General features: G+C 46.6%; 2 protein-coding genes across 2 annotated transcripts in view; one reads left to right on the top strand and one right to left on the bottom strand.

Moving 5' to 3' along the window:
• The window catches only part of LOC133361338 (zinc finger protein 208-like), a gene marked incomplete at both ends in the record, with an annotated part of 534,864 nt that overhangs the window by 44,952 nt on the left and 472,672 nt on the right, over positions 1–17,240 (top strand). Inside the window, one exon of the mRNA XM_061580270.1 lies at positions 2,750–3,091. Coding sequence (XP_061436254.1) covers positions 2,750–3,091 — 342 coding nt within the window. The remainder of the gene's footprint in view (positions 1–2,749; positions 3,092–17,240) is intronic.
• The window catches only part of LOC133361306 (oocyte zinc finger protein XlCOF6-like), a gene marked incomplete at its 5' end in the record, with an annotated part of 253,533 nt that continues 243,442 nt past the window's right edge, over positions 7,150–17,240 (bottom strand). The window contains 2 exons of the mRNA XM_061580244.1: positions 7,150–7,194; positions 10,488–11,001. Of these exons, the coding sequence (XP_061436228.1) occupies positions 7,150–7,194; positions 10,488–11,001 (559 nt within the window). The remainder of the gene's footprint in view (positions 7,195–10,487; positions 11,002–17,240) is intronic.

Raw genomic sequence — 17,240 nt, 5'->3', positions numbered from 1 at the left:
CATAACAAAGGCTCAGCCTTTGATATGCAGTCTATTCTTAGTCTTAAGCCTCACCTTACCATATTAATAAAAGTATGCGGCCCTTGCCCCACCACCTTCTCCAACCATTATATAAACGAAGTGGCAGCTTCTGCAATCTCTCATTTACCTGATACAGCTGTCGTGGCTGTGACGGTACCACCTGAAGACGGAAGCTTGTGTTGCCTCCGAAACGTCGTGATTTTTATTTTTTATTTTATTTTACTTTTTAATGTGTTTTACCTACGTGACTTTACCGAAAAAACCTAAGAATATGAATCATTGCAGTCACGAAAGCTTCAAATCTAGAACGGTGTCGTGTTGTCTCTTCACAGATCTGAGCCAGCTCAGCCCTCCTCCTCACTCGTCCAGGCCTTTGAAGCGAAGACAGAGGTTGTGGAGAAGGAGACGAAGGAAGAGGTGAAGGAGGAGATGATGGAGGATGAGGTAGAGACAGAGGAGGAGGAGAAATCGGAGGAAGAGAAGGCAAAGGAGGACGAGATTGCGATGGTGACAATGGAGGAGAACACGGAGGGAGAGGAGAAAGACAATACAGAGATGGAGGACAAGGAGACAACAAAGGATGAACAGATGGTCGTGGTGGAGGACATGGAGACGACGGGCAAAGGGGAAACAATGGTGGAGGAGGAAGAGAAGACGGTGGTGGAGATGGTGGTGCCGGAAGTTGAGGAGGAGATGAAGGAGGAAGAGATGGTGCTAGCGGAGGAGAAGATGGTGGAGAAGTTGGAGGTGGTGCAGGAAGAGGAGGTAGAGGAGAAGATGGTGGTGGGGGATGAAGAAGAGGGGATGGAGGAGGATGAGACGGAGGAGAAAACGGAAGAGGTGCAGGTGGAGATGCACGAAAAGAAGAGGAAGCGAGGGTGCCTCGCTCGAGTGGCGACAGCGATCGCCTCACTCCTCCGACGCGTGCTGCTTTGTGGTGGCAGGTCCACCGCCCAGTAGGGGTGGTGGCGGTGGTCGTGCATCGGTGCCGACCGTGACCACTATCACCACACTACCCGCCCACCCCGTGATACTCGCTACACACACCACACGGGTCCCCAGAGAGACGGTGCAACGTTCAGGTCCAGAATACCGAAGTATACCGGGAATCACCTGTACTTAAAAACACGTAAATTGATAACACTATAAACAATAACACTAAACATTAAACGACAAAAAAAGCTACCAACTGGTTTTATAATTTATACCACCATAAACGGAGGTACGGTATTTTAATTTCATTAGAAGTATTATAATGGAACTCTACACATGTTTGTTAATTGTCCGTTCAATCGAACCGACGGTCGGATATGTGAACTGTGGGGGTCGAGGGTAAGAATGGCATTCAAATTTTAGAATGACAATTTGGTCGTTTTAGCAAATTACTGTACTTGAATGTATGTTATGTGCAAATGCAAATTGTTAGTCGTAAATGCGAGGGAGGGGTTAAGAGGTGCACGTTTAATCCAGTGTTAACATTTATTTTAGCATCATATTTAAGAACACTGTTGTTGACAAGAATTCGTCTGGACGTAGCACGTGCCTTGTTCTACTCGATCAACCAAAATTAGTACAATGTTGGTCATACAGGAGTGTGATTTCATTCATGAGTAGTATTCACACAGCCCTCATGACACTAACCTTCCTAAAGTTATGGTTAAACAAAGTCATCTTGAGTGACTTAATTCTCAGCTCAGACATGATCATCGCAATCATTTCCAAAGACGTGTGGGGTCCTGCGAGAGCAGGTCCCGACTGCAAACAGCTGGGCAGCAAAATCGGAAGTAGCTGCGTCGCCCTCGAAATGTGATGTTGCTGCTGTTGTTGTCGCTACTGTTGTTGCTGCTGTAATTGCTTCTGTTGTTGTGATATACGCAGGGAAGTGGTGTTCCGTGATGGGATGACGCCTTTGATTAAAGCCTCTGATCAAACTCACCCGATTGACGCCCTTGATCGTCGCATTTGATCAACTGTGATATTGTATACTCTCACATGTTAAGCTCTTTCATAGTGAAATATAATATAACCTATGAACTACAACCTATCCATTGTAACGCTGTAAAAGAATATTACCTATTGGGTTTCACTCCATCGTCGAGAATGCTAATTTCTCTGCATTCACTTTAAATCGAGGACAACATTTTTCCATTTATTCAAAATAAGCGCACAATTACACACTGAGATGCACGTACATATTCATGCATGAAGCACAATGGGCACATTACCCTTCGGTATGTTAATAGACATGCGGATTGTACCTTCCAAAATTAACAATCGAATGCAAATATCCTGAAAGACAAAGGATTGGATCCTAGGGGGGGGAGTTATAAGGCGGCTCAGAAGCAGAGCTCAATGCCATTTCGAGAGGGAACTTGATGAGGTTGGACGCTCGACTCGTCGCTCTGCTGATCGCCCTTCAACCGCGAGACAACGCAGCCTGGCGAGCACAATTGCTGTGTCGACAGTTAGGCGACTTTGCGTCGGGAGAGTTCGTGGCGACATCTTCAGACGGGTTCCAGACATCGATATACCGTGAATCTCCTAGTAAGTGTCTATTTTCGCGTCGTTAAATTAGCGGGATTTTTTTGCGTCTCGGTTAGACGCGAGTGTCGTTCTTGTTTTAGCAGTTAACAAAATCCAAAACATCCTTGCGGCCGATAGCGTACTTTTGACTCAATAACACCGCTGCTGTTACTACACTCACATGGAGCAGAGAGGCTCTCCACAGCCCCACGCACACGGAGGCAAGGAGCCATTCAATTGCTCTGTGTGTGGGAAGTCCTTTTCACGGTCATCACATCTTAAGAGACACCAGAGAACACACACGGGCGAGAAGCCATTCCTGTGCCCTGTGTGTGGGAAGACATTTGCACGGTCATCACATCTTCAGAGACACCAGAGAACACACACGGGCGAGAAGCCGTTCCTGTGCCCTGTGTGTGGGAAGACATTTGCACGGTCATCACATCTTCAGAGTCACCAGAGAACACACACGGGCGAGAAGCCGTTTCTGTGCTCTGTGTGTGGGAAGACATTTGCACACTCATCAACCAGGAACAGGCATCAGAAGGTCCACAATGATAGGAAACTGAAATCAAAAGCTGAAATTCAAGGTGCTGCAATGAGTCCTGAAGAAGTTTCCACCTTCGATCCCATGCAGTTGGATCCCGAGAGATGGCTGGATGTAATGGAGTGGCTCGAGGATCAAACAGAGAGCTCGGGGTGACTGAAAAAATATTACGTCATGTGGTTATACCTATTAAGCCGTATCGAGTACTTTTGTGTGTAATTTTGACCATTTTAGTTTTACAGTTTTTTTGAGAGTTTAATTACGTGCACAGTGGTGGTTTGTTATGTTATCGGATTACTTGTCGAATTGGTGTGAAGAGCACTGGTTGTGAGAGGGTTCAATTGTAGTCGTTAAGTGTTCCTGTTGAGCTAAAGTTGGAATGCGTCTGTAGGTACATCTTTACTCAACATTTTAAACAGTTTTTTTCAAGTATATAGCTTTTTTGAATGGTATTAATCGACTTTAGATAGCCGGTTTCCGGATGTACATTGATGACGTGTTCGTTGGATATATGGCCTTGACTTCAACATAGACGCACAGTGAACAAATGTGGTGAACTAATAAGGACATCATGGGGAATGAAACTTTAACGCTTTGGTATTCCTGGAACGGAAATGGTTTGCATTGTAATGGAAATGTTTGAACATAGGACATAATAAATATTCCCTTTGAGTTTTGACGTAAAAATGATTGCAGATGAATAAAAACGTATTTTTAACAAATGTTTGTCCGGTCTTTATTTTATAATGTCCCAAGCTTAAAACATGTTAAGAGAATTTTAGGTGGAGGATCTCCGTCACACAAGTGTGCCCTTAACCGGCAGCATCTTGAATGTCTACCCGATTAACACGTGTTCCTTGAGGGGAAAGGTCCCCGTAGTTAATCGTTCATCAACGTACCAGTCCCTAATCCCGAAGTATGTTGTACCTTATAAGATGTAAACTGTAATACTATAAATAATAACACTAAACTTTAAACGATTATAAACTAGTGTTTCAATTTATAACCATATAAACGGAGGTAAGGTATTATAATATCATTAGAATTACAGTGTGGTCGTATAAGAATCGCTAATATGTTTGTATAGTGTACGTGGAAGGATCGGATAAAAATTATTACAATTACAACATGGTCATATTACAATCACGATTTTCACTGCTAGATGTCATCGAATAACAAAAGACGGAATATATTTATATAAATCCACGCACAAACCCATTATAAACTCATGACATTATGAATCGTTACAATTATTATAACAATCACAAATTGTGACAAAGCGAAATTCCCACAAACAAAACACCACGCTGACGTGACGAATTCTTAAACAAACTGCAACACTCAAGTGACAGAACTCAACATAAAAACGTCGCAATAAAAAGAACAACATCAATGGACAAATCCTAAAAACAGACAACACACGCACGTTAGTAGCTGTTAGAAGAAGACAACACCAAGCACCTTCAACTATACACATCATACAGCCAACTCGTAAATGGGGCGGTATATGACAGCCTTCGCTGCTGTCGACGGGGCCAAGCAGCGAGTGTTTAACTCCATTGTTTCAGAATCCGTGTCATCACCCGGCCACAACGCCTTAGCCAAACTACATCGTCCCAACAAGGCAGCCTTCCCTATGCTGTGTATTTTAGCAGAATATTAACGGACGCACTTGAAGATAACAATTAGTCTAGAAAAGACAGGCGACTTGTTCTACCAACATGATTTAAATTTCTATCCGAAAGAAGTATGAGTTCATTCATGAGTAGTATTCACTAAGCACCGATGGCACTAACCTACACACAGTTATGATTAAGCAAAGTAAACATTAGTCGCTCATCCCAGCTCAGACATGATCATAGCAATTATTTCCAAATCCGTGTCGGGTCCCACGAGAACAGGGCACGTCCACATATTCTCAAATTGTAAACTCACATTGAATACTCTAACATTATAAACTCTAACAATATAACCTTTAAACTATGAGCTATACATTGCGACGTTCTAAAATAACACTACAAACTAGTGTTATAGTAAACTATAATGTTGTGAACTCTAACAATATAAGCTATGTGCGATACATTATAACGCTATAAAATTACATCATAAACTAGTGTTACAGATTAGAACACCGAACATTGAAGTGTGATATTCGAATCTCATTCGAATTCTTAACTTCACACCGTGGTCCTCTAAGAATCACACTATGCTCGTGAGTATGTAACATGTCTGTATGTAATATGCATGAATATATGTATGTAATATGTATTATGTAACATGTATGTATGTAATATGGACGTGCGAACCAAGGGTGGGATATGTGAAACGGAAGGTGCAGGATCACGCTTTGGTGGTATTAGGATCAAGCTGTCCACTGCTGGATGAATGTTCCATCTCAATGGCATCAAATAGCAATATTCAGTATGACTATATAAAATAATCGCACAAACCCAACATAAGCCCCTGCAATTATGAATCGTTACAATTGTAATGACTCGTTTGATAAAAGTATTTGATCAAAGTTTGTTATCCCATCACGGAACACCACTGGAACTGACGCATCTTAAGCAGCAACAACAGCAGCAGCAACAACTGCAACAGCAGCAGCAACAACAGCAGCAACAAAAGCGCAACAGCAACAACTGCAGCAACTGCAGCAGCAACAACTGCAACAGCAACAACTGCAACACCTTCAGAGATGCTGCTTCCTGCGGCACCATCCAGGCGAAGAAATGAAGAGCAGAGCCCGAATCACATTACATACATACGAGCACAGTTCACATGCCCGTACACTATTACACATATGTAGAGAAGTTCCCAGGACGCACTCGGAGACGAATGTGAGGTTTAAGGGCTGTCGCCGAGGGTTTATTAAAGTTATTGACATACACCAGGTGTACCAACTTCCCAGGGGTGAGGGGTGCCGGGCTCGGTCCCACTGGTCCCCCCGACACAGTCGGCTGCCCCGTGCTGCCTCCTCTGCGCCGGCCGTGGGTTCGGCCAACACGGCCGGCCGAGGAGCGCAGCCACCTCCAGCCCTGGCGCTGCGCTCTTTCCTATCCCGACTCCCTTGCCCCTGGCTCCCCGTTCCACCTGACTCCGAGCACCGACTACAGCACATGTTGGTTTTGTGCGATTATTTTATATATACACATACTGAATATTGCTATTTGATGCCATTGGGATTAACATTCATCCAGCAGTGGATAGCTTGATACTAATACCACCAAAGTGTTAATAAATAATTTTAATCCCATCCTGATTCTGCAGCTTCCGTTTCGCATATCCCACCATTGGTTCGCACGTCCATATTACAAACTCGCATACATGTTACATGCATACATGTAACATGCATACATGTTACATGCATACATGTTACATGCATACATGTTACATGCATACATGCTACATGCATACATGTTACATGCATACATGTTACAAGCATACATACTACACGCATACATACTACATACAGACATGTTACATGCACATATACTTACTACATACAGAGATGTTACATGCATGCATGCTACATACTTACGACCGTAGTGTGATTCGAAGAGGACCACGGAGTGATTCGAATAATTTGAATATCACACTTCAATGTAGGTTGTTCTAATCGAATTACAATTATTAGAATCACACTGTCCACTGTTGGATGAATGTGTGGTATCAATGGAATTGATTAGCTATTTACAGTATATACACACATTTAAAGAGTATAACAATCACACATTATAACATATATACAATACACATGATTTCAAAAACGTATTTAAACATTTCTATTCATTTTTTAAGCTCGGTGGAATGTATCGTCTCCGCTGTGTTTCGGAATCCGTGTGATCACCCAGTCACATCGCCTAACTCACAGCGCCTTACCCTTTAAAATAACACTACAAACTAGTGTTATAGTAAACTATAATGTTGTGAACTCTAGCAATATAAGCTGTGAGCGATACATTATAACGCTATAAAATAACATCATAAACTAATGTTACAGATTAGAACACCGTACATTGAAGTGTGATATTCGAATCTCATTCGAAGTCTTAGCTTCACACCGTGGTCCTGTCTTTGCCGCTGGCCCCCGAGGTCTCTCCCTGCTGGGCGCCGACTGCAGGGGGGGGTCCCGCCGTTCCCCGACCCCTCGCTGGTCTGCGAACAGCTGCTGCCGCCGCTGGGCTCATCGCTCGCGGGGTGAGGACTGTCGCCCGACGGTTCCCCTCCCTGGTTCGCACCTCCGCGAGTTCGCGAGAGGGACATGGCTCGTCGCCGGCTCCCGTACGCCTGTAAACACAGCGTTGCCTCTCGGCCAATCAAATGCGACGCCTCCTCTCACACAGCCCCGCGCAGCGATCACACGCTCTGAACGGGGCTCGGAGGGCGAATGACTTTGAACGCACACGCGCGACCGCCGCGAGCGGGTGATCACGTTCGTTTAAAGGGATCGCGGAACGGGTGTTTACGGTGGGTGTGAGCCCTCACAGCGCACAAGTCTCCACGGCGACAGGCGGAGCGGGCACCCGTGTTCTCTAACACACGTAAACTGTAACACTTTAAAGATAACATTAAACATGAAACGACTATAAAGTAGGTTTTTTATGTAATTTATAAAACCGTAAACGGAGTGACAGTATTTGAAAATCTATACTCTTTGGTGCTTTCGGTAAAGTCACGTAGGAAGAAATAAAACAAAATAAATCACGACGTTTCGGACGCAACACAAGCGCCCGAAACGATGTCTGCAGCAGACATCGTGCTGCTCGCAGCAGACATCGCGGATATCGCGATTTTCACCTGAAGACGGGCGCTTGTGTTTCGTCCGAAACGTGATTTACCTTGTTTCATTTCTACCTACGTGACTTTACCGAAAGAACCAACGAGTATTAATTCCTGCAGTCACGAAAGCTTCAAATCAATATTAGAATATCATTAGAAGTATTATAATCACAATGTGATCGTAATAGAATCACACTGCACATATGTATGCATATTACATACATACTATGGTCGTATGTATGTAATATGTATGTCCGTTGGACATGCGAACCGGGGGTCGGATATGCGAACTGGTGGATTAGGATCGGATTAGAATGATTAGAATAACACTATGGTCGTATTAGAATTACACTGAGCTAGAATGTATGTTATATGTAGATGCATATCGCGAGTCGTAAATGCAAAATGGGAGGTGCGCGGTTTTGATCGCATTAAAATTGTTATAATAACAACGTGGTCCTATTAGAATCACGCTATCGACTGCTGCTGATGTTCGGGTGGTGGCCTCCGATTCGGGATCAGCTCTTCCATTACTCGCCTGGTTGGTTACATTCATGCATATTACATACAGACATATTACAAACTCACGAGCATAGTGTGATTCTTAGAGGACCACGGTGTGAAGCTAAGAATTCGAATGAGATTTGAATACCACACTTCAATCTACGGTGTTCTAATCTGTAACACTAGTTCATGATGTAATTTTATAGCGTTATAATGTATCGCTCATAGCTTATATTGTTAGAGTTCACGACATTAAAGTTTACTATAACACTAGTTTGTAGTGTTATTTTAAAGCGTTACAATGTATAGCTTATAGTTTAAAGGTTATGCTGTTAGAGTTTATAATGTTAGAGTATACAATGTGAGTTTAAAATCTGAGAGTTTGTGAACGTGCCCTGTTCTCGTGGGACCCGACACGGATGTGGAAATAATTGCTATGATCATGTCTGAGCTGAGATGAGCGACTAATGTTTACTTTGTTTAATCATAATTGTGTGTAGGTAAGTGCCATCGGGGCTTAGTGAATACTACTCATGAATGAACTCATACTTCTTTCGGATATAAATTGAAATCGTGTTGGTAGAACAAGTCGCCTGTCTTTTCTAGACGAATTGTTATCTTCAAGTGCGTCCGTAAATATACTGCTAAAATACACAGCATAGAGAAGGCTGCCTGGTTCGGGAGATGTAGTTTGGCTAAGGCGCTGTGGCCGGGTGATGACACGGATTCTGAAACAATGGAGTTAAACACTCGCTGCTTGGCCCCGTCGACAGCAGCGAAGGCTGTCATATACCGCCCCATTTACGAGTTGGCTGTATAATGTGTATAGTTGAAGGTGCTAGGTGTTGTTTTCTTCTAACAGCTACTAACGTGCGTGTGTTGTCTGTTTTTAGGATTTGTCCATTGATGTTGTTTTTTTTATTGCGGCGTTTTTTTGTTGAGTTCTGTCACTTAAGTGTTGCAGTTTGTTTAAGAATTCGTCACGTGAGCGTGGTGTTTTGCATGTGGGAATTTCGCTTTGTCACAATTTGTGATTGTTATAATAATTGTAACGATTCATAATCTAATGAGTTTATAATGGGTTTGTGCGTGATTCTTATACGACCACGCTGTGATTGTAATGATATTATAATACCTTACCTCCGTTAATATGGTTATAAATTAAACACTGGTTTATAATCGTTCAATGTTCAGTGTTATCGTTTATAGTATTACGGTTTACATGTTATAAAGTACAGTTATCCCCGACATACTTGGGGAGTAGGGACTGGTACGTTGATGAACGATTAACTACGGGGACCTTTCCCCTCAAGGAACACGTGTTAATCGGGTAGACAGCCAAGATGCTGCCGGTTAAGGGCACACTTGTGTGATGGAGATCCTCCACCTGAAACTTTACTAGGAACATTTTAAAATAAAGAACGGACAAACATTTGTTCAAATAAGTTTTTATTCATCTGCAATAATGTTGACGTTAAAATTCGAACCGAATATTTATTATGTCCTATGTTCAAATAGTTACAGTACAATGCAAACCATATCCGTTCCAGGAATAGCAAAGCGTTAAATTATCATTCTCCAATATTTTCTTATTAGTTCATCACGTTTGTTAAAGTCAATGCCATATATCCAACGAACGCGTCATCAATGTACATCCTGAAATCAGCTATCTAAAGTCGATTAATACCAATCAAAAACAGCTATATACTTGAAAAAAAATCGTTTAAAATGTTGAGTAAAGATGTACCTACAGACGCATTCCAACTTTAGCTCAACAGGAACACCTAACGACTACAATTGAACCCTCTCACAACCAGTGCTCTTCACACCAATTCGGCAAGTAATCCGATAACATAACAAACCACCACTGTGCACGTAATTAAACTCTCAAAAAAACTGTAAAACTAAAATGGTCAAAATTACACACAAAAGTACTCGATACGGCTTAATAGGTATAACCACATGACGTAATATTTTTTCAGTCACCCCGAGCTCTCTGTTTGATCCTCGAGCCACTCCATTACATCCAGCCATCTCTCGGGATCCAACTGCATGGGATCGAAGGTGGAAACTTCTTCAGGACTCATTGCAGTTTCCTATCATTGTGGACCTTCTGATGCCTGTTCCTGGTTGATGAGTGTGCAAATTTCTTCCCACACACAGAGCACAGGAATGGCTTCTCGCCCGTGTGTGTTCTCTGATGACTATTAAGAGTTGATAAGTCTGCAAATGCCTTCCCACACACAGGGCACAGGAATGGCTTCTCGCCCGTGTGTGTTCTCTGATGACTATGAAGAGTTGATGAGTCTGCAAATGCCTTCCCACACACAGGGCACAGGAATGGCTTCTCGCCCGTGTGCATTCTCTGATGAGTTTGAAGAGTTGATGACCGTGCAAATGCCTTCCCACACACAGGACACAGGAATGGCTTCTCGCCCGTGTGCGTTCTCTGATGAGTTTGAAGAGTTGATGACCGTGCAAATGCCTTCCCACACACAGGGCACAGGAATGGCTTCTCGCCCGTGTGCGTTCTCTGATGAGTTTGAAGAGTTGACGACCGTGCAAATGCCTTCCCGCACACAGGGCACAGGAATGGCTTCTCGCCCGTGTGTGTTCTCTGGTGTCTCTGAAGACTTGATTGCCGTGCAAATGCCTTCCCACACACAGAGCAATTGAATGGCTTCTTGTCTCCGTGTGCGTGGGGCTGTGGAGAGCGTCTCTGCTCCATGTGAGCTTAGTAACAGCAGCGGTGTTATCGAGTCAAAAGTACGCTATCGGCCGCAAGGATGTTTAACACTCGCGTCGAACCGAGACGCAAAAAAATCCCGCTAATTTGACGACGAACACATTTAAGAGTTTATCCGCGAAAATAGACACTTACTTGGAGCTTCACGGTAATTCGATGTCTGGAACCCGTCTGAAGATGTCGCCACGAACTCTCCCGACGCAAAGTCGCCTAACTGTCGACACAGCAATTGTGCTCGCCAGGCTGCGTTGTCTCGCGGTTGAAGGGCGATCAGCAGAGCGACGAGTCGAGCGTCCAACCTCATCAAGTTCCCTCTCGAAATGGCATTGAGCTCTGCTTCTGAGCCGCCTTATAACTCCCCCGCTAGGATCCAATCCTTTGTCTTTCAGGATATTTGCATTCGATTGCTAATTTTGGAAGGTACAATCCGCATGTCTGTTAACATACCGAAGGGTAATGTGCCCATTGTGCTTCATGCATGAATATGTAAGTGCATCTCAGTGTGTAATTGTGCGTCTATTTTGGATAAAAACTTTGTCCTCGATTTAAAGTGAATGCAGAGAAATTAGCATGTAACTTTAGAAAAGGAAGAGAGCGGCCTTCTCGACGAGGGAGTGAAATCCAATAGGTAATCTTCTTCCTAGCGTTGTTCCCGCTGTGGCGCAGGGTCCGCTTTTCGGCATTGTCTTCCCCATTTGGCTCGGTCCAGGGCATCTTCAGGGGATGCGTTGACCGTTTTTATGTTTTCCTTTATTCGATCCATCCATCGCTTCTTCGGACGTCCGCGTGGACGGCGGCCCTCTGGCTCAATACACATGGCAGTCTTGGCCATTGATGACTCTTCACTTCGCATCACATGGCCGTTCCACCGAAGCCTTGCCTCAAGCATCTTGTCCGCAATGGGGGCCACACCAAGTCGATTCCGAACGTCTTCGTTCATGACACGATCCCATCGAGTGAGTCCGAGGCTCCATCTGAGCATCCTCATCTCCATGGTGTGGAGAGCTTGTTCGTGTACAGTTGTGGCTGGCCAGCACTCGGATCCATAGAGTGCCACCGGTCGGACGATGGTCTTGTACATTTTTCCCTTCAGCCTATCCGGCATTTTCCTATCACAGAGGACTCCGGTGACTTGCCTTCATCCATGCCGCATTGACTCGTGACCTCACATCAGTCGTGATGCTACCATCTGAGCTGATGGTGGAACCCAGGTACTTGAAGTCCGTCACTTTCTTCAGATCTTCTCTGTCAATGCTGATGGTGCCGTCGGTTTGGGGGCCACACTCCATATACTCCGTCTTTTTGATGTTGAACCTCATCCCGTTTTCGTCCAAACGTTCTTACCACATGCGGGTTTGTCTTTCGACTTTTCCTCTCTCTTCATCTGAGAGGAGGACGTCATCCGCGTAGAGAATTGACCATGGCAGGGGCGTGTGCAGGTCGGCAGTGATCGTGTCCATGCACAGGATAAACAGGAGTGGTGACAGGGCCGATCCTTGGTGCACTCCAACGCTGATGGGAAATGGCGGTGATATGCCCACTGCACACCTGACTGCACTGGTGACGTTCTTGTACCCAATGCACGTAGGTTTCAGGGACTCCATGGGATCGAAGCGAGTGCCAGATGAGGTCGTGGGGGACCCTGTCAAATGCCTTTTCAAGGTCGAGGAACGACACGTGCACAGCTTTGTTCTTCTCTCTGTGCCTCTCCAGCAGGAGCCTCGCCGCGAATATGGCGTCCGTAGTGCCATATCCTTTGACGAAGCCGCATTGGTTGGGTGATAGGGTGACGATGTTTCTAATCCTCGTGTCCAAAACTCGCTCAAAGATCTTCATCGCATGACACAGGAGCCGGATTGGCCTGTAATTCCAGCATTCTGCCACGGCCCCTTTACCCTTCCAAATTGGATCCGTCGTGCTGGTCGACCAGGCTTCTGGGACCTCACCGGTGCTCGTGATGGTGCTGAAGAGCTGGGTAAGGAGGGCAGCACCCTGCCTGCCAAGGATCTTCCAGGCCTCAGCAGGTATATCGTCCGGGCCAGTCGCTTTCCCATTCTTCATTCTCTTGATAGCTTGTTCCACTTCGGTGATGGTGATAGGTGAAACCGGATCGAGGACGTGTTCAGCGCTAATAATAGGTGGGTGGGGAAATTGCTGGTTGCAGATTCCAGAGAAGTAGTCGCTCCAGCGTTGAAGGATGGCGGGCGGGTCTCTGAGAGCGCTGTGATTCTCATCCTTTATGCATTTGACTTGACCAATATCCTGAGTCGAACGATGGCGCGCCTCTGCCAGTCGATAGATCTTATTGGCACCTTCTGGGGTGTCCAGTTCGACATACAGTTGGTCGTATTGAGCTAATTTCACCGCTGCTACTACTCGCTTCGCTGCCGATTTGCAGTTTCTGTATTGTTGGTAATCCAGATCTGCGAGCGTTTTGCGCCACTTCTTGAAAGCTAGCTTTTTCTCTTTCACTGCTAGCTGAACTTCTTCGTTCCACCACCATATTTGCTTGTCAATGAAGTGTTTTGCCGGCTTAGTTAGCCCCAGTGCTTCCGTTGCTGCTGTGCACAGTTGGCCGGCGAGATCTTCCCAAATCGCATTCGCTGGTCGGTTGGTGTTCACGTCAATCTGATTGAGGGCGACTCTCAGCTGATCTTTGCATTCCTTCATCCGCCACCACTTAATTCGCTGCTGTTCCGTTGTTGGTGGGCGATGTCGCTGGCCAATGTCCATTTTCATGTCCATGATCAGGATGCGATGTTGTGGGGTGATGTTGTCCGATGGTATGACTTTAGTGTTTGTCACCGTTTTCAGCTTATCCCGCTTGACAAGCCAGAAATCAATTTGAGTTGATCTCCCACCACTGGCGTACGTAATGAGATGGGACGGTCTCTTCTTGAAGAAGGTGTTGGCGAGGACAAGATCATGGGCTTCCGCAAAGTCCAGGGCTCGGTTTTCCTCATCGTTCCGGGTACCATATCCTTGGCCACCATGGTTTCGAGGGTATCCATCCCGGGCGTTTCCAACGTGTCCATTTAGGTCTCCACCAATTACTAACTGCTCTTCTCCATTTATTTGATTGCATGTGTCCATCAATTGTTCCCAAAATTCCTCCTTGGTATCTGCTGGGCAGCCAGGCTGCGGCGCATACCACCAAAGTGTTATTCAAATAATTGTAATCCCATCCTGATTCTGCACCTTCATGTTTCACATATCCCACCATTGGTTCGCACGTCCATTTTACATACATACATACATGTTACATGCATACATATTACATACAGACATATCTCATGCATACATATTACATACAGACATGTTACATACTGACGAGCAAATTGTGATTCCTAGAGGACCACGGTGTGAAGCTAAGAATTCGAATTCAAATATCACACTTCAATGTACGGTGTTCTAATCTTTAACACCAGTTTATTGTTATTTTATAGCGTTATAATGTATAGCTCATAGCTTATATTGTTAGAGTTCACAACATTATAGTTTACTATAACACTAGTTTGTAGTGTTATTTTAAAGCGTTACAATGTATAGCTCATAGTTTAAAGGTTATATTGATAGAGTTTATAATGTTAGAGTATACAATGTGGGTTTACAATTTGAGAGTTTGTGTACGTGCCCTGTTCTCGTGGGACCCTATACGAATTTGGAAAAAATTGCTATGATCATGTCTGAGCTGAGATGGGCGACTAATGTTTACTTTGTTTAATCATAACTGTGTGTAGGTTAGTGCTATCGGGGTTTAGTGAATACTACTCACGAATGAACTCATACTACTTTCGGATATAAATTGAAATCATGTTGGTAGAACAAGTCGCCTGCCTTTTCTAGACGAATTGTTATCTTCAAGTGCGTCCGTAAATATACTGCTAAAATACACAGCATAGGGAAGGCTGCCTTGTTCGGGAGATGTAGTTTGGCTCAGGCGCTGTGGCCGGGTGATGACACGGATTCTGAAACAATGGAGTTAAACACTTGCTGCTTGGCCCCGTCGACAGAAGCGAAGGCTGTCATATACCGCCCCATTTACGAGTTGGCTGTATGATGTGTATAGTTGAAGGTGCTAGGTGTTGTCTTCTTCTAACAGATACTAACGTGCGTGTGTTGTGCGGGGGTCGCTGGCCCCCGAGGTCCCTCCCTCTGTACCGCTAACGGCCGGGTTAACCTCATTATTAACCTCATTACTCGCCCCCTCGCTACTAGGCGAACCGCTGTTGGGTTCTTCACCCATGGGGTGAGAGCCGTCGCACGAGGATTCCCCTCCCCCGCGGGTCCGCGTAATAGGCATGGTTAATTACGTACGTGCACACCCACACACAGCTCTGCGCGGCACTCACTCAATACAGACCACTCACGTTAGGATCGCGCACCTGTATTATACAGGTAGTGAACGTGCGCGCACACACGCATACAGCTCCACACGCGATACCCACTCTTGCGCCGCTCTGCGCAGCGCTCGCCGCCTGCTGGCCGCTTACGTTATGATCGCGCACCTGGGGGACGCCGATTACGCACGCCGCTAGCTTACGCACACACAGTACCACACGCGTTCCCACACGCTCACACTGCACGACAAGATCACGCGAGACCACGCTTCGCTATTAATGATTTATTACCTGGTAACTAATGTTGAATCAGTGAGTCGACGAGGCTGGCCTATTCCACTAAACCGGCACCTATTCCCTATTTATCGGCTATGATTCTAATTCACCTTCTTACTCACTGTTAAGTGTCCACGGCGGTCCGCTGATCCTTGTGTTAACCGCGTGCCTCGGTGCGTCGCACGGACGTCCGGGTCGCTGGCTCGAGCTGCGTCTGGTCGCCTGGCGCTGGAGTAAGAGAGCGATTTCCCCTTTGCGCTCCCCATTTATCCTGATTCCCGGACCCCTACCCCCTTCCCACGCATCGTGCGCCTTCGCTATGCTAATTAATCCTTTGTCCGCGCGGCGTGAACTCCAAACAATGGCACGCGCCCCCCTCGCCCGGGCCAGGCAGCTCCGCGGTGCCTTTGTTCCGCTAATCAATGAGCGACCTGCACGGCGCAAATTCCAATCAATCCTTTTCTCACGCAGGCCCCCGTCATCGAGGTTCATGCGGCGGTGTCCATCACAAAGGCGCGCCGTGGGAATTTGTGCACGGCTGCCCGCGTGACCCCGCTCTCCAGGTTATTCATACTAATAGCCTTCTCCTTTAACTCCCCTAATAATGGTGCCTGCGTGTTTTCTAATGAAGCTCCTCCATCACAATGCTTATTCCCTCTGCCTGCCCCGTCGATACTCGCGTGTGTGGGGGGAAATGCGCCTCAACCGCGGTGGCCGAATGCCCCACGCCGCGACCACACAATATTAAGGCCGGCCGCAGCGCCGCGGTGCCACGTAGCACGGGGGAGGTCATCCAATTCCCTGATCGCCGGAAACCGTGAGAATTAATCCCGATAATGGTCTCTCGGATAAAAACCGGTCGATCAGGTAACCTTCCCTTCCAGCTCTATGGGGGGGGGGGGGAATGCGTGCGGGTGTGTGCTTATGTGGGGGGGGGTGATGGGGGGCAGTGCGGTGGGGGAAGCCGGGCGGCTCCCTGGCTCGGCAGAGCGGCCCCGTCGCTGTGACACCACATAGCCCCCCGGGGTGCCAGTCCCCGTCCCGGGTTGACTGGAGCACCTCGCCTGGGTTGCCCCCACGAGGTATCGCCGCGGGGTCCGCGGGATTCGCCCGGCCCTTGTGGCTGGCCTCGGGGGTGGCGGCTCCGTCTCCTGGGGCTCCGGCGGTGGTCTCCTCCTCCATTCCAACGGCTCCCCTCGGCCCCTGGCACCTGCGGGCTGGGGAACAAACTCAGAGGCGGTGGGGTTTAAGGGTCGCCGTCCTCGTCGCCCCCGGCCCCGCCCGGGGCCCCTCGGAGCCCTGGGCTCCGTGGGGCCCATATACTGCGCGAGGCCCCCGGGCACGGGGGATGCGGGTACTCCGGGATTTCGGGGCCTTCGGGTGACGGGGTTCTCTCTCGCCGGGGCCGCTTTCCACGGTTTTAAGCGGCGGACATTGACCACCGTCTCTCGACCCCTCTCCCCGCCATCAATTAGTACCGTCCAGGGGGAGATCTGTCGCA

The sequence above is a fragment of the Lethenteron reissneri genome, chromosome 72 (genome assembly GCF_015708825.2).
Source record: "Lethenteron reissneri isolate LAM-NWPU_2019-01 chromosome 72, ASM1570882v1, whole genome shotgun sequence".
Lineage (NCBI taxonomy): Eukaryota > Metazoa > Chordata > Hyperoartia > Petromyzontiformes > Petromyzontidae > Lethenteron > Lethenteron reissneri.
The sequence above is the reverse complement of the archived record's forward strand: the minus strand, read 5'-3'. Positions and strand labels throughout refer to the sequence as shown.